General features: G+C 53.6%; 2 protein-coding genes across 5 annotated transcripts; both read right to left on the reverse strand.

Annotated features, from left to right (window-relative positions):
• Positions 1 to 1267: 1267 nt before the first annotated feature.
• On the reverse strand, positions 1268 to 12340 carry CRTC2 (CREB regulated transcription coactivator 2). Of its 4 annotated transcripts, none has more exons than XM_084866774.1 (15): positions 12010 to 12339; positions 8897 to 8998; positions 8703 to 8821; positions 7855 to 7914; positions 6485 to 6553; positions 6227 to 6330; positions 6110 to 6139; positions 5905 to 5969; positions 5762 to 5811; positions 5384 to 5628; positions 4640 to 5046; positions 2626 to 2895; positions 2371 to 2451; positions 1987 to 2173; positions 1271 to 1909 (listed from the first exon to the last, which is right to left on the reverse strand). In XM_084866774.1, exons 1-15 carry the CDS (start codon positions 12160 to 12162, stop codon positions 1689 to 1691), a joined length of 2163 nt encoding a protein of 720 aa, XP_084722900.1. In that variant the 5' UTR covers positions 12163 to 12339; the 3' UTR covers positions 1271 to 1688. The 4 variants fall into 4 exon arrangements, with proteins under 4 accessions (XP_084722902.1, XP_084722900.1, XP_084722903.1 ...); XM_084866777.1 differs by lacking the exon at positions 12010 to 12339 and adding an exon at positions 11730 to 11846; XM_084866776.1 differs by lacking the exon at positions 2371 to 2451 and having other exon boundaries at positions 1268 to 1909; positions 12010 to 12335.
• Positions 12341 to 12779: 439 nt separating this feature from the next.
• SLC39A1 (solute carrier family 39 member 1) lies at positions 12780 to 17012 on the reverse strand. The gene is made up of 4 exons (XM_084865441.1): positions 16908 to 17012; positions 16043 to 16261; positions 15748 to 15878; positions 12780 to 14370 (listed from the first exon to the last, which is right to left on the reverse strand). The coding sequence occupies exons 2-4, from the start codon at positions 16227 to 16229 to the stop codon at positions 13714 to 13716; spliced, it is 975 nt and encodes a 324-aa protein (XP_084721567.1). The 5' UTR covers positions 16230 to 16261; positions 16908 to 17012; the 3' UTR covers positions 12780 to 13713.
• Between the last annotated feature and the right edge of the window lie 3976 nt (positions 17013 to 20988).

The raw sequence follows: 20988 nt of genomic DNA on the forward strand, positions 1-20988 counted from the left end.
GGTAACTGAGGAGGGACATGACCCTCTGGCTTCACTGGGAGTGGAAGAGAAGAGGGGAGAGACTATGATGGTCAGAGGGCTAGCAGCAGCCCAAGCCAGAGAGAGGAAATCTCTTAGAACACAGCACTCAAGCATCTGTAGAATGAGTGAAGTGTGGAGAGGTGAATTCATGCCTAGTGAGGCAGCAGAAATGAGACCTCAGAGCTTCCCCGAGACTTAGAAGCATGGGAGCAGTCTAATTTCTTCTAGGCTTAAAGGGCCATAAAGAAGGGGGGGCCAACCCAAGACCCACATGGTGTCAGAATCTGAATCCTCTCTCCTAGGCAGCCTTAGCACTGAGGCCAGCTACTCCTGAAGCTGGGGTCCTTCAATCAGAAACATCAGACCTCTGCGTTCAGCCTGCAGTTGCCTCCTCACTTCTACTGCCAGGCCACAGGGTTGAGGAAGAGTCAGAACTCGTCCCCTGAAGCTGCAGCAGGGCCCTGCACAGAGGGAAGGCACCTGTGCTGCCACGGAAGCCAAAATCCAGCCTGGACTCCCATATCCAATGCTGGGTTCAAATCCTGACGCTGGCCCAGCTGGTGTGGCTCAGTGGTTGAGCACTGACCTATGAACTAGAAGTTTGGTTCATGGTTCTACCGTGTTTTCCCTGAAAATAAGACCTAGCGCAACTTTGGTTGAAAAAATTAATATAAGACACTGTCTTATTTTCGGGGAAACAGGGTATTCCCAGAGTACATGTCCTGGTTGCAGGCTCGAACCCCAATAGGGGGTGTGCAGAAGGCAGCCAATCAATGATTCATCATTCATGTTTCTCTCTCTCCCTTCCTCTCTGAAATCAATTTTAAAATATTTTTAAAAAAATTCTGACACTTGAGGTGGGTCTCAAGGGCGGAGGCCTCCCACAAACCACAATGCTGCTCAGATGTAAAAAGCGTAACAGATGGCCCAGCCCTGGCTGGTAAGTAGTGGTTAGAAGGTCTTGGATTCAATTTCTGGTTAAGGGCACATAGTTACAGGTTCAATCCCCGGCCCCAGTCAAGGCGTATACAGGAGGCAACCAATCAATGTGTTGCTCTCGTATCCATGTTTCTCTCTCTCTTTCTCTCTTCCCTCCCTTCTACTCGAAAAACCAACGGGAAAAAATATTCTCGGGTGAGGATTAACAACAAAAAAGCACGACAGATGAAAAGGTCGGTGCCCTAGGGATTCCCTAGTTCCCCACCCACATCCCAAACAGTAGACAAACACACCAAGGGTTTGATATAGTTTTTTTATTAACATATAATATATTTAATAAAAAATAATATCCACTCTGGCTCTCTCCTCCAATGCAAGGGGAAGAGTGGTGAGGAGGGGCTGGCACTGCCCACCCCTGGGCATCCAGAACTAGCCTTGCCTCTGGGGCTCCCTCTACCCCCTGCTTTCCAACAGGCTCTGACCTCCAGACAGACGGTTCAAAGTTACAAGTGCTTTAGACCCTCCCTTGAGCTCCCCCAGGCCTACCCCTGTGCAGAATTCAGGGGCCACCTGGATAAACCCCTTACTTTTCCTCATTCGTGGGATCCCTCATTCATGTTAGAAAGAGGATCTGGGGGCAGAGAGCTGAGTCTCTACTGGCCAGGGGGGAGGGAGGACAGGGACAGTGATGGGGAACAGGCCAGTCAGAGGGATGGTGACGCGTCCCCTCACTGTAGCCTGTCACTGCGGAATGAATCCTCCACAGCAGGATCAGGCAGCAGGGCACAGGGGTCGCTCAGCATGTTGAGCCCTTCCAGGCCCAGTGGCTCCATGCGCAGCTCCTCCTCCAGCCCCAGCCCCAACTCCAACCCAGCGGCGGACACCTCGAAGCCAGGCACCCCGGAGAGGGCCGCTGCGATCTCCTTAGAGAAGCCTGGGGAGGAGTCTCCTGTGTGGGCAGAAGAAATGGGTGAGGGTCCCCTAATCTCCTGCTGGGCCACCCCCATGGCCACCCACACCGCTCACCTGTGAGGATGATGTTAGGCCCTGAGCCATGGCGGGAACAATGGGTCAAGTTCTGGTGGTTGAGGGCATGGGGGTCCTGGAAGCCACTCACTGATCCCTCACCCCCTAAAAATCCAGACCCCTCAGAAAAGCCGGTGGGATCCAGCGCCAGGCTGGATGACGAACTCCCCATGCTGAACTGCTCCAGCTATGGACACAGAGAGAAACCTTGAGGAAGTGGGTCTCAGGACAGGGGTACCTGCCTGCCACCGCTTAGCCCTGCTGATGCATCCCCTTTCCCCACCAACCCCCCACCCCCACCCCGAACAAAAGCAGAGACAGGAGATGGCAGCAAGCAGAGCGACAGAGGCGAGCACGGGCCCCAAGGAGCTGTGGGCACCGTACCTGCTGGGACAGAGCCTGAGCGTGCCAGGAAGAGAAGGGGTCAAAGCAGTAGTCATCAAAGAGCAAGCTGTGCAGAGATAGCTAGGGGGAAGGGACAGGAAAGGGTCAGCTGCAGGAGAGGAGCCCAAAGTTGGCAGTGCCATACTCCCTGGAGGAAGATCTCCCAACTCACACAGCACCAATGACACCACTCAGGCCCCTCTGGTCCACGCCCACTCCCTCCCCTGCTTCGGAGCCGAGAACCTGGGTACTCACACTCCCCAGGCTGAAGTCACTCACTGGCCGGTGGTAAGACTGCTGCCCATGCCCACTGGAGCCGGGAGGGTACAGTGTCCCATAGTGTAGCTGCCTGCCTGGGGGCTGCCCGCCTGAGGGCTGCACCGAGCAGGCCTGAGAGGGCAGCCCTGGCTGCTGTAGAGGCTTTGGGGTGGATGGCTGGGCGGGCAGAACCAGATTTGAGTGGCTGTACGGGTATGAAGGCAGCCGCTGGTCAGTGGGCAGTTTACTGGTGTCCAGGGGGACGCCCTAAAGAGAAGCGAGGAAAGAGGGGGGAGCGTACCTTTCAGTGTATCCCCAGGAGGAACTCGTAGGGCTTCCCACCCTTAGAAACTGCAACCATCCTCAACACAAACCTGACAACGTCCCATGGAGATCCCCGGGATTAGGTGCAATTACACAGAACTGCTTATCAGAATAAAGCAATGGAGTGAGGCTAATGTAAGAATAATTTTAAAACCAGTCCAGAAGTAAACTATTAAACCTTGGTGCTTTAATGATTATTAGTAATCAAACACTTGTGACACTCCTAACAAGATGCTTGACAGCTCAACAGGAAACTTGAGAACTGCCATTCCAAAGTCTCGGCAAGGCCAGAGGGAACGAGAGAGGAAGGACGGAAGGAAGGAAGAAGGCAGGTTCGCTCCAGGGTTTAAGAGGACACAGCCCTGGCTGGCCCGGATCTCAGGCTTTCCCACAGAAAGGGGACTACAGCAGATGGAACACAGCACACACATTCCAGGGAAGGGGAATGCAGGAGGAGAAAGTAGAGCAGAGGCAAGGGAAAGAAGAGCATTGGGGTGGAAGGAGAAGGGGTACAGAGAAAGTTTAAAAAAAAAAAGGAGGAGGGAGGGCTGAGAATCTTAGCAGTGAGGAAAGCCCTGAACTAAGGGTTTTTATTTTTTATTTTTTTAAAATATATTTAATCTATTTTTTTTTTTTTTACAGAGAGAAAGGAAGAGGGATAGAGAGCTAGAAACATCAATGAGAGAGAAACATAGATCAGCTGCCTCCTGCACACTCCCTACTGGGGATGTACCCGCAACCAAGGCACATGCCCTTGACCAGAATGGAACCTGGGACCTTGCAGTCCGCAGGATGACGCTCTATCCACTTAGCCAAACTCGTTTCGGCTTGAACTAAGGGTTTTTAGTTCTAGTCCCAACTCCTCCTAACATGCTGTGTGAATTTGGGAAAGTCATTTTCCCTCTGGCCCCAACCTCCACAGCTATACAATGAAAGGATTAGGCTCCATGGTCTGAGCATCTTTGTTTATGGAATCTAGAAAAGGAAGAAGGGAGATGGAGAAGGGATGAAACAGGATGGAGGCATGAGAAAGAAGAAAAAAGCAGACACGAAAAGAAGGATAGGAACAGAAAAGGGAGAGAGGCTCATCTGCCAAGCCTGCAGCTGGGTTCGGCAGGGTGCTGAGCACTCCACATACATGGTTTCCTTTGACTCCTACAATCTCATCCTGTCCTGTAGATGAGAATGTTGACACTTGTAGAAATTAAACAACTGTCCAAGGAGACTACGTTAGAGTAGGATTTGAATCAGAAAGCTTAACCCCAAGGTTTCCACTCTTTAGCCAAGAGGAGACAAGACAGACAAAAGATGGGGCAGTAGCCCAGCCAGCGTGGCTCAGTGGTTGAGTGTGGACCTGTGAACCAGGAGGTCGAGGTTCAATTCCTGGTAGGGGCACATGCACAGGTTGCAGGCTCAGTACCCAGTGGGGGTTGGGGGGAGAAGGAGACAGCTGATCAATGATGCTCTCTCATCATTGATGTTTCTCTCTCTCTCCCTCTCCCTTCTTCCCTGAAATCAATAAAAATATTTATTTTTTTAAAAATAAATGGGGCAGATAGAGAATAGAGGAATTGAAGAGATGGGAAGTAAGAAGAGGTTTTTCAGAAAAGGCGGGTGCGAGGGAAAGAACTTAGCAGGAAAAAACAAGGAAGGGAGACAGACGTGTAGGAAAGGCAGCCACGCATACCTGAGTGATGGAAGACAAGGTGGGTGACATTGTTGGCGAAAACTGTTTGGGCATCTGCTGTTGGGACCTTCTGGCGTCGGCTGGGCCCGCGGGCAAACTCAGGGGGCTGAGGGGTACACGGCGGTGGCGGGGGGAGGCCCCAGGGGTAGAAGCTGGGTAAGGGGGGGCACCCAGCACAGGAGATGAAGCAGAGGAGGAGGAACAGGAGGAGGAGAGGGCTGGGGCACTGAGTGAGGGGTGACCCAGGGAGGTGGTGGGCAGTGCATGGCGGGCCAAGGAGGAGGCAGGCAGTGAGGGGTGACTGTGGGAGCCCTGGAGCTGGGGCTGAGGGCTGCTCAGGGAAGCCTGGAGGTTGGGATTGCTTAGGGAAGACTGCAAGGATGGATGGTTGAGAGGTGAATGAAGTCCTGCAGGCACAGACAAAAAACCAGAGATGCCAACATTACTGATGGGAACTGGGCCCCTTTCTGCCCAGAACGGGTAGCAGTGATCAGACTATGGAAGTGGCAACACAATGTCCTCTCTACGCTGTCCCTGGCAGTGTCCCTGCCCACCGGGGGGTTGCTCTCCATCTTCTTTCGAAGAAAAGCCACACCTACCAGTTCTCCCTGGCAAAAAAGTACAGTGAGGAAAACCGGGCTGGACAGGTGGTGGGTTGATGCGGGCAGTCACTGGTGCTCAAGCTTCCCATCCCTTAGCCCCTCCAGCCAGGCAGCGCCCCGTGGACACAGGACAGCTACTCACCTGGCGTATCATAGCCTGGGCCCAGGCCCAGGCCCCCACTGATGCCCAGGTGGGTCATGGTGTGGGTCAGATTGGAGGTACTGTTGCCCCCACTCAGGCTAGAGTAGGATGTCTCCTCGGGGTCCAGGGGGGTGGGCAGCGGTGGGGGAAAGTGCAGGTTGGTGAGGTCAGGTAGGGAGCCTCCCGTGTTCATGGCAGGTGGGAGGACAGGCACATTGGCAGGCTGGTCAGGAGATGGAACGATGCTGGGGAAGGAGAGGGAAAAAAGACATAATTGTGGGGGGCGGTGGAAAGGGAAGAGCAGAGATCAGCCTCCCACATTCCCCTTTCCTTCCCTTCCCCATCCTCTCAGCGAGCATCACAGAGCATCACACTTACTTAATTCCAGGGACTTCACAGGACCGAGGTCGGGAGGAGGAGGAGGACAGCTGAGGGGAGAAGGAAGAAGGTGACAGGTGACGACAGTGCTCCGTGGAGGCCATGAAAGACCTGCCACGGAAGAGGGATCGCAGGCCACCCACCTTCTTAGCATCCCAGGGCTTCAGCAAGTGCCTGTCGTCCAGCAAGTTCTCCTCAATGGCAGGGACTTAAAGAGAAAGGTTGGTGAGGAGAGGGAACAGAAGGAGTCCATGGGGAGGACAGGAGCACGGGCAGGTGGGAGGGAGCCCCAGCACCAGCTCAGAAACTCCTGGGCATTCGGTACCCACAGCGGTGAGAAACATGTACCTTTGGAGTCCATTTCGCCATCCAGGTAACCTGCAAAGGATCATGGGGGTTGGCTGCAGGGTCCGCTTCAAACCAAAGCACCAGGCCTACGCCCTAACCCAGGGACATGCCACCTACCTCCCCGGCGACTGGGCAGGACACTGGGAGGTACGGGGCCTGGATATGTGTCCTGAGGGTTGGGGTTCATTACGCTCGTGTGAAGGGCAGAGTCGGAGCTTGTCCTGCGGGGCAAACATAGATCAGCTGGCACCAGTGACAGTCTTCCTGGCCCCATGCCCTCCTCAGCCAGGAAAAGCACTAGCTGGGCTGGACAGGGTACGGCCCAGACACTATAGGTAAGAGGAGATGTGGACTAAAGAAGGCAAGGACCATCACCTGTTAAGTGCAGATGGTAGTCGATACAACTGCCCCTTCTCTGCAGGGAAATTACCCCAGGGCATTGTCCTGGGACGAAAAACAAAGTCAGGCGGAAGGTCAGTAGTGGACGAGGCCGTGGGCGCTGGGAAAGGTGGGGCAGCCGAGATGGAAGTACAGAGGGCTAGGCACCAGGACCGTGCCTCTCTTCCTGCTGGTTCTTCTGGTGTCTGTGACCCAGGAGCCCTCTCCCCAATCGATCGAGAACAGCGCTTTTCAACCGGTGTGCCATGGCACACAGTTGTGCCATAAGAATTTAAAGAACATCCAACATCTGGCTATTTAGTCAGAGACACTGGCCCTTTTCCCCCCTCAGATTGTCAAATTTAAAAAATGACAATAGTTGTAGCATGTGAATATCCTGTCGGGAACCACAAGTATATAGGTCATATAAAAGAGATGCATCTTATTGGTCACATCTCATAAAAAGGTTGCATCTGATTGGTTAATTCTTGGTATCAAAAATCCTTATATATGAGTACAGGCACCTGATTTTTAAATTTCTTTTCTTTCTTATTTACCGTATTGGTTGATTTTTAGAGTGAGAGGAAGTGGGGGAGAAGGAAAGAGAGATCAGTTTGTTGTTCCATTTATTTATGCATTCACTGGCTGACTCCTGCGTGTGTCCCAACCCAGGATGGAACCCACAACCAGCGCTCTAACCATCTGAGCTACCTGGCCTGGGCAACACCTGATTTATTAAAAAGTCACTTAGGAGCAGAAAGGGTAGGTAAAAAATTACTATTTTTAAAAACCAATCAAAATTATACCAATATTTTTTTTTTTTTTTTTTTTTGTCAGAGTAGCAAAACATTAATGCATTTTTTTGGTGTGCCACAGAATTTTAGTAATTATTTTGTGTGTGACAGAAAATGAAAAAAGCTGAACATCACTGGTTTAGGAGATCTGGGAAATCTCAACTTCTACTGCCAGGACAAGCTGATCTGGAGCCAGCAACTCTTCTAGGTACAAGTATGAGCGACGAGATGGACAGGGGGAGGGTTCACGCATCTGAGTGCCAGGACACTACACCTGGCACCCACTTTTGACAAGAGGCAGCCGTTCTCCCTTCCCCCTTACCTACACACCCCAGCGAGCCCCAGTTACCATTGGTCCTGCCCTGCTTGGACTGGGAGGCTTGGCCACCCGTGTCAATACGGCCAAGGCTGGACTCTGACCCACCTACTCCACCTGCCCCCACCCCTCCCGGCCCTGCCCTTCGGAGAGGAGGTGCTGTGGAAAGCGGGCCCAGCAAGCCCAACCCCAACACAAGCTCCCTCCAGAGACATGGCAGAGCGCGGGCAGGAGATCCGCCTGCCCTGGACACTGACCTCCGCCAGCTGGACTCCGGGGGAGGAGACAAGTAGGCAGGACTGTAGGGGGAGCTGTCAATGTGAACAGCACCAGTTAAGGTAAAAAGTGAGGAGAGGCTGAGGGGGCTAGACACCAGAAGAGGGAAGAATGGGCACAGCAGATGTGAGTTTCAAAACAAACACCTTTCTCCTTCTCAATAAGGGGCAACAATCAGGTCAGAGAACGGGAGAGAAGAGGGTGAGGCCCAGCAGAGTTGGGAAAATATAGAATATCTAGGGAGGGCTTGGGGAGACAGATCTCTGAGACTGGAAGCTACAGACAGAAATGTGCGGTGAGAACCAAACTCCCTTTATTAATTTTTTAAAAATATGTTTTTATTGATTTCAAAGAGAGAAAGAGAGGAAGAAAGGAAGGGGGGGAAAGAGAGAGAGAGAGACATCAATGATGAGAATCATCCATCGGCTGCCTCCTGCACGCCCCCTACTGGAGATTAAAACCTAGGCATGTGCCCTGACCAGGAATCCATCCAACCATGACCTCCTGGTTCATAGGTCAACACTCAACCAGGGAGCCACACTGACCGGGTAAACCAACTGCCTTTCGCAGGATTGAGCAAAGAGCTAGCTGACAAGGGCAGTCAGAGCCAGCAGAGATGGAGGCACAACCTCTGAGCGGCCATTCCTTTGCACAGGAGCCAGCGCTCTCACGTGGGCCAAATGGCCACTTTTCTGGGAGGCTGGGGAAAGGAGAGCCCCCGGAGAAAATAGGGCTAGACAACACCTCAAGTCCCTTCCCACCAGTTCCTAAGGGACCCCAGCCCACCCCCCTCCCACCCCCCTCCCACCCCGAGCCCTCGGTGAAGGATATATGGCGCGCGTAGCGGCGGAGTGGGGACACCATCCTTCGGGGATCTCGCTGCACCCGCTCCACCAGCCCATGGTGCCGAGTGTTCCGGGATGAATCCAGAGGGGAGTGGAGGGGGCTCTGCCAAAACACAGAGGTGAGTCCATGGGGGAGCTGCCGAGGAGCCTGCCCTCGCGGGGGCTGGTGTCCACTCACCTGGAACTCGGCCAAGCCGCAGCCGATCTGGTTCACGTTTGGCAGAGAACCTCCGTAATGGGAGTTCCGTGTGTATGCCAGCCGCAGCTTTTGGGCCTGTAACTGAAACGTGAAAGGCAGATGGGAATGTCAGGGAGGGGCTGAGTACTGTCCCTGCTCTTTGGCCACCCTTGCCATCCCTGTCTTCAGGGTAGGCTACTATCGGTGCTGCTTAAAGAGATTTGGAAGGAGGAGGAGGAAGAAAAGGAGGAGGGGGAGGAGACGACAATGACGACGACGACGACAAAGAAGAAAACAGTGCTGGGGCCAAAACCGATTTGGCTCAATGGATAGAGCATTGGCTTGGGAACTGAAGGTCCCGGGTTCAATTCCAGTCAAGGGCATGTACCTTGGTTGCGGGCACATCCCCAGTAGGGGGTGTGCAAGAGGCAGCTGATCGATGACTCTCTCATCGATGTTTCTAACTCTCTATCTCTCTCCCTTCCTCTCTGTACAAAATCAATAAAATATATTAAAAAAAAAAAGAAAAAACAGTGCTGGGGAAAAGCTCCACTGAGACCAATATAAACAACCTGCCCAGCTCTCCGCAGGCTACCCCCAGCAATGACAGCACTGATGCCTGGCATCAAACACCCTGCCAGCCAAGCACGGAGCCTGACACTGCTCAGTTGTCGTCAGTCTAAACAGCGTCCCTGAGGGGTTGCCAGGAGCCCCCAGCTGGTCACATGGGAAGAGGTGCCTATTAGGCACTTTTGCTTTCCCTTCCAGATGTGTCCCAGCGTGACTGGAGAGGCCACAGGTGGATGCCACACAGACCAGCCTCTTCCTGTGACTTCTGGGCTCTGCCATTTGCCTCCTGAACTGGAACATCTAAGGAATAATGGCTCGCGTAGCTGTCAATACAGAGCCAAAACTCTTCTACTTAGTGGAAAGGCCTGAATGGGCAGGGGAGCCTGCAGAGAGGGAACGGAGAGGGAACAGTAGTCCACTCCAGGCTGGGCCAGAGCCACCTCCGTAGGCGCAGCCCCACTTTGGGGAGGTAAGTCTGGCACTGGAACAAGACAGCACATCCCTCGGCCTAGCATGGTTTTAGTCCGGCTACAGATCTTGTGTCCCTCTGTGAGAGGTGAGCACCTATTTCTGAGACTCAACCACTGTCAACAGCCAAATAAATAAACAGGGCAGCTGACGAGGGGCAAATTCTAAGAGCTTCTGGGACATACTGTTGTGCACAAGCTAACCTCAGAACTTTCTGTCCCAGGTCAGCCCGGTGAGTTTAGTGGGCACTATGCTGAACTTTGGACCACTTCAGGCCTGCCTATAAACATATATACATATATACATACATACATATATATATATATATATGACAACCCCAGCCTCCGAGCAGTATAGGCCTCGTGGCCATATCTGCCTCAGATGAGCCCTCCCAGCTAGCCAAATAACAGGCTTAAGCTCCTGGGTTCCCAGGCTCTGGCCAAGTATGCCCACTGGAATCTTATGTGCAGCAGAGAAGTGACCCCGCAGGGGCAAGGTGGGTAGAGGAGGGGCCTTCTGACAAACCAAGATACTTCAAAGATAGCTGGCGCGGCTTTGAGTTTCTCACAGCCTTTCTTTGTTTGCACCTACAAGCCCTAAGATCCTACCATGCTCTGCTGGAGTCACAGTCCAGAAGGCAGGGCCTCAAGCTGCCAACTAGAGATCAGCCTCTCACCCACCTTCTTGCCTCTGCCCCACCATGACCAGAAGCTACTAAAGGGGAGCAGTCAACAGTTAGATCAGGATCCTCATGGCAGTTAGCAGAGGTTAGGCGCGCATACATACACACACACACACACACACACACACACACACACCAGACTATCTTCCCCACCTAACGCTCTCTGTTCTGTCTCCCACAAACTAGGGCACATGGTCTCTAGAGACTCAGAGGGGAAACAAACATGAAAAAGACTAAGAGAGTCAAGGGAGAGACACACACAAATAAAACCGGAGCCAGTCACAGACAGATGCAATCACAGTCAGATCAGGAGGAAGAGCTTTGAAATGTGGTCTTTACGTTCCACCATCTCCCCTTATATTCCTCCTAGCTCCCCACCATGAGGGCTCCTACAATATTCTCCCAGCCTGCTGTTCTGAGAACAATGCCTCCCTAAATTAGGACCGCATACCAGCTGGGCAAACTCCCACCCCGCACTCCCTCACACATCCAGCGCTGGTAGCAAGACATCAAGGCCAAAGAAGAGGTTCCAGAGGCAACTTCTGCCAGGATGCCTTTTTTTTTTTTTTTTTTTTCTTTTTTTCCTGGATCTTCGTAGGAATTAATATTCCCTATACATAGAGGACCCTCCAAGCCAACCCATAACTGGCCCGCAGAGCAGCCATGGCCCCAGAAAGCCCAGCGGACCATCCGATGCCACACAACCTTAGCCCCTGGCTCCCGGTTTCAGGATTCCAAGCCCTGCCTCTCCTCCAAGGCGGCCACCGGGGCAGAACACCCAGCACCAGTCTGTGAGCAATGGAGCTCACCTTCATTCACGTCAGGAAACCACAAGAAATATTTGAAAAAGGAAGCAGAGGGACGCAGGAGGGGACTTCCTGCTCCACTCTACCCAGCGCTGCTGCTCGAACCACTCAGGGGGCCCTTTCCCAGAGGAACTGGAGTGCCGAGCGGCCAAGAGGGCAAAAGGACCAGAATTGGAGGAGATTACGCACAGAGGAGACAGAGGAAGGCAAGCAGACCATCCTCCCAACCCACAGCCCGACCCCGGGGATGCTTCAGTGGAAGGAATCCCAGAGAGGACTCAATCAGAGATGCACAATGAGCACCCACCTCCGCCGGGTTCCAGCGAACGGTCTCCTCCCTCCTCGCTCTCCTTACTCACTGAGCCCCCCAGTCCGTCCCAAACTTCCGACCTCACTGGTGTTTCGGCCTCCCCAACCCCCGCAAAATCCGTCTTCTTCCTGCCCCCCGGCCCGCCACCGGCGCATCCCAGACGGCGGCGTCGGCGGCGGCCCCGTTCCGCCTCTTTGGCAGCGGCTCCCGCCCCCGCCCCGCCTCTCGGCTCCCGCTCCGTAAGTGCTCCGCTCGGCTCCCCGGCGCGGCCCCTCACCCGGGTGGAGCCGATGTCCATCATCACCTCCTCGAAGGCCGCCGTCTCTTCGGCCTGACGCTGCTTCTGCAGCGCGATCTTCTCACTGAACTTGCGTGGATTGGAAGCCGAGGCCGTGGCCGAGCCGGGCCCGTTCGCCCCCGACGTCGCCATCTTCCCCCTCCGACCCTCCCCGCCACCCTCCCAGCACCGGCCCCGGCCTCCGCCGCGGGCTCCCGATCCGGTCTTCTACCAGTAGCCGCCGCAGCCGCCGCCGCCGCCGCCGCCGTCTCAGCAAGCACCGCGAACCCGGCCCCAGCCTAGCCCTGACCTGTGGCGCGCGAGGCCTTCCGGGAATTGTAGTTTGTTTACGTGACCCCCTCGCAGCCCCGACCACGCAGCGCGGAAAGGAAATGGACACCAACTCCCAGCAGCCCCGTTGACTCGGGATACTGAGGGCTTTGCTCCTCCCACTCGGCTCCTCCCTGCGCGGGGCAAGCTGGGAAGAGTAGTTTTACATTAGCCTGGAGCCTAGGAAAGCGAAGGGGAGAGGGAGTAAGGAGAGAAGAAAGGAAAAGGAGAGGAAAGGGAAGGGGTGGAGACAGGGAGGGAAAGGGAAGGGGCAAGAGGGAAAATGTCATCTTCAGGGAAGGGTAAGAGGGCCTGAATGAAAACGGTGAGACCAAGGGGGAGACTACTAAAACAACTGTAAACATCTGGGACTCCGGCCCTCAGGCTAGCCACATGCCCACCACTTTTCCCCAATACAAAAGAATCAGATTCCATACAGATGTAGAGAAACATCTTTTATTTGGGGAACATATACCAAAACAGATCAGTAAGTAAAATAGATTCTAGAGAATATGGCCCTGTGCCCAGCCCCCCACCCCCATCCCCACTAACCCTGGGGGTGAACATTCCCCATCCCCCCTTGGGCTTCTATGATATAAAAAGTTTTGGCAGCTCAATGTTTATCACCTGTGGCATATGGGGCACCATATATCCATGTTCAGTATTCCTAGAGTGCAGCAATGGTAGGGCCCTCGGATCTGCCAACCCTCCCTCCACTCCAACTCATTCCTGCCCCACCCCAGAATCTGGGAGTAAAATAAGGAGCAAAAGGACCCCTTCACTGAGGTGCTGAGCAAGGGCTCAGTGCATCACTGTGCTTTGAGAAAGAGGGAGGGCATTTTATTTGGCACTTTAAAAATAGAGTGAGCAGAACTGGAGAAGCCAGAGAAGGTACCAATACTGGCAGAAAGAGGCCACTTGGCACTAGTGTCTTGGGTGAAGGAAAGGAGAAAGATGTGAGAGTAGGAGTGAGAAAATTAGGAGGGATCCACTCCACATGACAGAGGGCTGAAATGGGCTAGAAACAAGAGAACTGTGTGACTGGGTCTGCGTCCTCTCTACTTCCATCCCAAAGCCTCCCCAGTGTCAGTTGTCTCTGTGTAGTGTCTGCCCAATTCTAGTGCTCAGTGTCTTCCCTAATACTAATGTGTCTTGATCATGTCTCTAGTGACTTGATCATGCCTTGTCCCTTGAACCTGGGGATCAGACTTTTGTCTACTCACTTCTTTCCCATTGGCCAGATTGTCCCAAAAGCTCCATCCTCACCTCTCAGAACTCTTTGGGCCTCAATACGTCCCTTCCCCATTCCTGAAGAGGGAAAGTGGGTTCAAGGGCACCTGGTTCCCAATCTCCCCCTGCCCCTCTGAGAGCCTCCTAGATTTGGATGAAGAGTAGGCCAGTCAGTAGAGCAAAGCCTGATAGGAGCAGAATGACCTTGAGGATCCTCTGGTCGGAAGTGGCCAGCTCCTGGGGCAGGATTTCCAAGAAAGTGATATAGAGAAAGGTGCCAGCTGCCATGCCCTCCAGCACAGACTGGGCCAGCTGGTGCAGTGGGCCAGCTGACTCTGCCAGGGCCGCACCCAGCCCGATGCCCAGAGGTGTCATGCATGAGAAGAGAATGCCACAGCCAGCCACCACCTTTGCTCGCAGGTGGCTCTGCAGCAGCCTCAGGGACAAGCTGACGGCCAGAATACCCTTGTGGAGCAGCAGAGCCAGGCACAGCTCCATGGCCCGAGCCCGGTCTCGCTGCAGTCCCACCGCCAGCCCCTCGAACACCGAGTGCAGAGCCAGGGAGAAGACCAGCACACAGGCACGCAGGGCTGAGGGAGCTGCCAGGGCTCCGCTGGCCTGTGGGAGGCCTTGCCCGTCGTGCCAGTGCTGCGGCCCCCCGTTCATTGTTCCCAGCAGCGCCCTCGTCTCCTCTCGAGGCGGTGGCACCGACTGCTCCCTGTACGCCAGCGTGATCTGCTCCATCACCAGGACCAGGAAGAAGCCCATGGCCAGGATAAACTCTTGTAGGGGAAACTGAAGCTGTGGGAGTGCAAGAGACAGACCAAGTACGGGGAACACGAGTCAGGAGCAGAGTCCAGTGAAGTCCCAGGTACACAGACATGGGGTCCCACACAGACACATGGGCCACTGTTGGTCACACAGACACAGAATGACACGCGCACACAATCACACAGATCCTGGTGTCACAGTGGTACATGGAAACCAAGATTTCCCAACTCTGGCACTATTAACATCTGGGACTAGATAAATCTTTGTTGTGGAGAGCTGTTCTGAGGACAGGAACCCTAGTCTCGAACCATTAGATGTCAGCAGCAGCACAACGCCCTCCCTCCCTAAGCTGGGACAACCAAAAGCGTCTCCACATTATCAAATGTTTTTTGGGGGAAGGGCAAAATACTCCCAATTCAGAATCACTGATGTAGATGTACACAAAGTGTCAAGCCCTGACTGGTTTGGCTCAGTGGATAGAGCGTCAAAGTCAGCCTGTGGACTGAAGGGTCCAGGGTTCGATTCCCGTCAAGGGCATGTACCTTGATTGTGGGCACATCCCCAGTAGGGGTGTGCAGGAGGTGGCTGATAGATGTTTCTCTCTCATGGATGTTTCTAACTCTCTATCCCTCTCCCTTCCTCTCTGTAAAAAATCAATTAAAAAAAAAGTGTCGAATGTAAGCACACAAACAGTCACACATTCTCCCACCTTGCCAAATGCTCACACAGAGCCACACACGGTTGCAGAAACATTCAGACTTCAGTCACCGGGAGAAACAGGTCACTCAGTCAGACACAGATTCTATCCGGGGTTACTTCCTCTGTCTCAGGGAAATAGAGGAAGAGCCGCAGGGTGCCGTCCTCACACTCTCCCCAAACCCCGAAATGTCTGTTTTTCCCAGGAGACTTCCCTATGCTTTGGAACTGATCTTCCCCATAGCCTACTTCTTTGGGCCTTTTGGGTCAGCAGCACCAAGCCTCTGGGATTGCCTCCAGAGCCCGCACAGACCTCTCTCTCCAACCCCTCGGGAAAGTGGTGAGGGCGGGAAGATGATTCTTGGAACGCTGCTAACTTCCCGGAGGCTGAACTGAGAAACCCACAGAGTAGGTCATGTACCTGGTAATAAGGTTCCTGTCACACTGCTTCAAAGGGTCACACAGGGACTGGAGCGGGGGGGGGGGGGGGGGGGGGGGGAGGGGGGGGGGACACGGGACGGGGACGGGGACGGGGACCCCAAAATAAGATAGGCCCTTGTAACTAAAAACCACAATTCACAGGTTCACATCCAAGAGCCTTCCACGCAGTCAGAGCGTAACACAGGAACAGATCCACACAAACCACCTCTCCGGGAGGTGTGCAACTCACACACACACACACAGCATCACAAGCAGCCCGCCGGTGCTCACCGTCACGTGCAGGGCTGCCAGGGCCTCGTCTATGGCAGACAGGTAGTCAGGCAGCAGGTCCAGGAGACAGGTGGCCAGAAACACACCCCCGGCAAAGCAGCTCACCAGGCTCAGGGCTTTCTGGCGGAAGGCTGGGCAGGAGCGAAGGCAGAGGGGAATGACCAAGGGAAGCCCCCTCCAAGCCCAACCCAAGCAACGCGGTCACTCTCGCCTTCCCCTCCTTAAGCCCCCTTCCTCAGCCCCAGAGCCTTCCCTACCCCAAGCATCCCTGGCAGCCAGGAAAGGAGCACCTTACCCGAGGCTTCGGGGCTCGCTCCGGGCCGGCGCAGCACACAGATGGGCACCAGACTGCAGACGAGCGTGAGCACCAGCAGGAGCACCAGGGCCCCCAGCTTCACCTCCAGCCCCACGGGCAGCGGGGGGTCCGAGGCGACCGCCTCCGGGCGCCACACCAGGAGCTCCGGTTCTCCCCAGGGCCCCATGGCGGCCGCGGCTGCTCCGGGGACTCTCAGGCCTGGGAAGAGCGCGGGGGGAATGGTGCTGTGAGGAGGGACGGGCGGCGGAGGGAAGTCCCCCGCGCCGGCCGCTCTCTGACCTTCCCAGCGTGACTCATCCGCTCCGGCGCTGGGGACAGTCCTCCTTCCCCTCGGCCTCGCTCCCTTCCAAGCGACTGACAAGGGCCCAGCGAGGGGGGAAACAGAGGCATGCGGACCGTGCAGCCAGCTCACTGCGCTTCCACCCGGAGCTCCCAGGGACTTGGGAGCTGCGGTCCGGGAAGGAAAGTGGAGGCCAGGCCCCTCCGTGAAAGGAGTGGGGGAGGCAGGCGAAGCGGGGTTCGGGGCTGTGCAGAGATGGAGCTCCGTGGACCCCCTAAACAGGGAGAGTCGGGGGTGGTGGTGCTCGATCGCTCTCCCGCTCCCCCAGCGCCAACCCCACCCCGGATACGGAGAAAGGCCGCTTCCAACCACAGGCCTTCGGGGTCTGGGGTCCCGGGACGGGCTGACACCACCACTGAGGGCGGCGTCTGGAGTCCAGGCTCCGGGAGGCGGGGTCCGAGGCCGCCAGCGTTCCGGGAAGCGGAGAAAAGAATGTGAGCTGCCAGGCCCCGGGGAGGCCGGGGCGCCCGGCCGGAATCCCACTCCCAGGAACCCCGCACTCACCGCGCGAGGGGCTCACTCCATGGCAGCCGCGGGTTCCGGCCTCCGGGCGGGAATTCCCGCCTCCTCCCCGGGCCCCCGCACTCTTCTCGCCCTCCCGCCCCCGCACCGCCGCGTCCCAGCCCCCCGTGGCCAATGAATGCTCCCGGAGGGCGGGACCAGGCCGGAGCGACGTGACGGAGGGCCAATCAGAGGCGGGCAGCGGGAGCTCGGCGGAGGCGGAGAGCAGGGGAAATGTGCTGGAGCCTGGGAAGGAGCTGGAGCGGAGGTCTAGGCTCCGAGGGCCCCGGCCGCTGCGGCGGAGTTCTGGTGGGCAGAGGCCGGCTGCTCAACAGAGGCTTTGATCTTCTGGACGCTTTAAAAGAGAATGCTAGAGCCCTAAGCTGGTTTGGCTCAGTGGGTAGAGCGTCGGCCTGCAGAGTGAAGGGTCCGGGTTCGATTCCAGTGGAGGGCCTAGGGTAGCGGGCTTGATCCCCATTAGGGGATGTGGAGGAGAAGGAGCCAATCAATGATTCTCTCTCATCATTGATGTTTATATCTTTCTTTCCCTCTCCCTTCCTCTCCGAAAAGATACATTAAGAAGAGAAAGAATGCTAGAAACCTCGCGGACCTTGCTTGTCCCATTGCGGACCTTGCTTGTCCCAAACGCACCCTGCAGTCAGTCCCTGGTCTTCTGCCTTACTCCTCTTGAGTTATGACTGCCTGGTCTTGGACCCCTTATGTGCACCCCTAACCTTCTTAGTGTTGCAGGCAATTAGACAGACATGAGTAGAGCAAGGACCGTGGGCCAGGTACAGAGGGTCAGAAGGGCCCAAACCTGTTTGCTCAGTGGATAGAGAATGAAGGGTCCTGAGTTCGATTCCAGCCAAGGGCACATATTTCAGTTGCAAGCTCAATCCCAGCCCTGACCAGGCGGGAGGCAACCAATCCAAGTCTCTCACTTCGATGTTTCTCTTTCTCTCTCCCCCCTCACGCTCCCTCTAAAAATCAATGCAAAAATATCCTGGGGTGAGGATTACAACAAAAGGTCCCCAGGATGGAAAGTGCAGGTGCCTAGCGATGGATAATTAATTGTAGGGTGGACCTCGCCCCCAGAGTGACTTCCTCTCCCCTAGCCTGTCACTGGTGATGTGGTTTGGATCTCTTGACCTTTCCTCTCTAGAGATAACATCTAGGCCTCAGTTGCTTTTCAGCTCCAGGTCCAGATAAGCAACAAAACCAGCCACAGCTGACATCAGGCCTGGCGTTGGCCAATCAATGAGTGGAGACCACAACCCAGAAAGGACACAACTGAATATTTTATTAAGATCTTTCCCTGGGACCTTCCTAAAATCTCCGTCCTTAAAACCCCCAGGCTGGAGGACAGTGCACTCTCCCTCCGGGAACATGCCACTGGCTTCCCCTTTCTCTCCTTCTCCCCCCACCCCCATCCCCAATAAGTTACCATAAGGTTCCTCACTCCCAAGCTCCAAGGGCCCTAACTTTATCTCTAGAACTTGTTTGTTAAATCTCTTTCTTCTAGGAATTACTTTTTCTACCTCTGTAATTTACCCAATGAATGTTCCCTTGCAGTTGGGGTCTTGCTGTATCCTCTTGGCCCACATCCTTGTGTTAGAATCCTCTTCTGGCCTCATGGGAGAGTAGAGGACAAAGCAAAATAAAGAAGGGGCTCAGCCTGTTCTTTGCAGAGGTGGAAAGGCCTCATTGTGCTAGGACTACAGGGCAGTGTAACCGCCATTTGTAGCCTTCCCGCCACAGGAGACAAAGGCCAGGAGAAGCTTGCTGGACACCAGGAATCAGACCACGTAAGGAACGGAAACTGTCCTCAGAACACCTGATCACACACCTGCATTCCATCTGCATTCCAAGCCACTGCCCACCGACTCAGCCCTCACCCCCAGTGTGCCCTCAGCTCAGTGCTGTGCAGCCCTTCCCTTTGGATATTCCATCCCTCATCCCCTGTCCTTAAATAAATTTTATTTTTCTTTACCCACCATCTGAGATGATTATTTAGCCTGCCTGTGCACACCATCATGTTCACCTTTCAATGGCCAACAGAAGGGACCAAATGATGCCTCTGATAAATAAGGCTTTGGAAATGAAGCCAGCAACTTCCTTAAGAAAAGGGGGAATGTGAGTACTTCTTTATATATATATATATATATATATATATATATATATATATATATATATATATTTTAAATATATTTTATTGATTTTTTTTTTTTTAGAGAGAGGAAGGGAGAGGGATAGAGAGTTAGAAACATCGATGAAAGAAACATGGATCAGCTGCCTCTTGCCCACCCCCTACTGGGGATGTGCCCCCAACCAAGGTACATGCCCTTGACTGGAATCGAACCCGGGACCCTTCAATCCACAGGCCGACACTCTATCCACTGAGCCAAACCGGTTTTGGCTATATACATATTTTAAAATTTATTTCAGAGAGGAAGGAAGAGGGAAAGAGAGATAGAAACAACAATGATGAAAAAATTATTGATCAGCTGCCTCCTGCACACTCCCTACTGGGGATGAAGCCTGCAATGCAGGCATGTGCCCTTGACTGCAATTGAATCAGGGACCCTTCAGCCCACAGGCCCATGCTCTATCCACTGAGCCAAACCAGATAGGATTGTGAGGACTTCTTGAGGGATGTAGACTAGGAGGAAGGAATCATTTAGACTCTAAGATCAGGATGTAAGTGAAATGGGATACTAGTGTCCCACTTATCATTACTGTTCTAAGCTCTTAATTATAATGACTATTAGAAGCTACTCCAAATTGTTTCAGGGACCATTATGCACACTATGGTTTGTCTATGGCAAATTATGCTTTTAAGGTTATTGATAATTAGTACTATTAAGAAAGAATAATGCCGAAGCCGGTTTGGCTCAGTGGTAGAGCGTCGTCGGTCTGCAGACTGAAAGGTCCCAGGTTCGATTCAGGTCAAGGGCATGTATGGTGGTTGTGGGCGCATCCGGTGGGGGGTGTGCAGGAGGTGGCTGGTCGACGTTTCTGGCTCTCTGTCTCTCTCCCTTCCTCTCTGTAAAAAATCAATAAAAAAAATAAAAAAGAAAGAATCATAATGGAAAGATATGTAGACATATAATACCTTAATTAAAAATAAATAAATAAATAAATAAATAAATAAATGAAAGAATCATGGACTGGGAGTCAGGACATCTAGGTACTAGTTCCAGCTCTACCTTAATTTGGTGTGTGATCTTAGGCAAGTAATGCCCCTCCTGGGAGCTTGATAAATCTGGTGGAAGACAGAAGGTAGACTAGCAGATGATGCCAGAGTTCCTTCCAGTTCTAATATTAATGGAAACCGACTGTATTTTCCACTTAATCATCTCTGCACATGCTGTGGGAAGGAAACCCTTTGAAAGCTTTCTTGCTCTGGGAAAAATCTAAGCAGGGACATTTCTGTTTTCCTTAGAGCTCTGTATCTGCCCAGGAACCTGCTTTGTCTTTTCACTACTTGAACAAGATGTAGGATGAGCAGGAAAAGACGGGGGGGGGGGGGGGGGGGGAAATTTGAGAAAATTCCAGCAAGGTAGTTTAGTAGAGTGCGAGGAATATGGGCTCAGGCATGTAAAGTTTGGTTGAGCTACTTACAGAGCAATCTTGAGAAAGTTACCGGGTTACCCAGTAAATATCAGGTCCTGTTCCTGTCTTTTCCGTCAGCCCACTCACATGTTCATGATAACACTGAAAGATGGAACAGAGGGGCCGGAGAGGTATTCTCCACCAACAAAGCCTGTGTCCTGGCATCCTTATAATACCTTAATTAAAAATAAATAATCCTGGTCTCCGGCCCCTCTGCTTCATCTTTCAAATACCAGTTTGAATTTCAAATCCACACCCCAAACGTTCCTGTTTTTATCTGAAGTAAAGGGAGGCAGGCAAATGAAAATACCTATATTACTATAGCCTCATTATTTCTTTTTTGTAAAACATATTTTATTTTATTTTTTATAGAAAAGAAGGGAGAGATAGAGAGTTAGGAACATCAATGAGAGAGAAGCATCGATCAGCTGCCTCCTGCACACCCTCCACTAGGGATGTGCCCACAACCAAG

This window comes from Pipistrellus hanaki, assembly GCF_964339955.1.
Source record: "Pipistrellus hanaki genome assembly, chromosome: 18".
Classification (NCBI taxonomy): Eukaryota; Metazoa; Chordata; class Mammalia; order Chiroptera; family Vespertilionidae; genus Pipistrellus; species Pipistrellus hanaki.

What these genes read in the sequence shown, in the direction of transcription:
- CRTC2 (XM_084866774.1), bottom strand. Translation starts at nt 12,162, where the DNA reads ATGGCGACGTCGGGGGCGAACGGGCCCGGCTCGGCCACGGCCTCGGCT. An exon ending in CCTTGTCTTCCATCACTCAG is followed by an intron (nt 2,896 to 4,639) that starts GTATGCGTGGCT and finishes GCTTCTCTTTAG; the next exon opens with GGCGTCCCCCTGGACACCAG. An exon ending in GTGACTTCAGCCTGGGGAGT is followed by an intron (nt 2,452 to 2,625) that starts GTGAGTACCCAG and finishes CCTTCCCCCTAG; the next exon opens with CTATCTCTGCACAGCTTGCT.
- SLC39A1 (XM_084865441.1), bottom strand. Translation starts at nt 16,229, where the DNA reads ATGGGGCCCTGGGGAGAACCGGAGCTCCTGGTGTGGCGCCCGGAGGCG. An exon ending in AGCGAGCCCCGAAGCCTCGG is followed by an intron (nt 15,879 to 16,042) that starts GTAAGGTGCTCC and finishes GCTCCTGCCCAG; the next exon opens with CCTTCCGCCAGAAAGCCCTG. An exon ending in TGGCAGCCCTGCACGTGACG is followed by an intron (nt 14,371 to 15,747) that starts GTGAGCACCGGC and finishes GCACTCCCACAG; the next exon opens with CTTCAGTTTCCCCTACAAGA.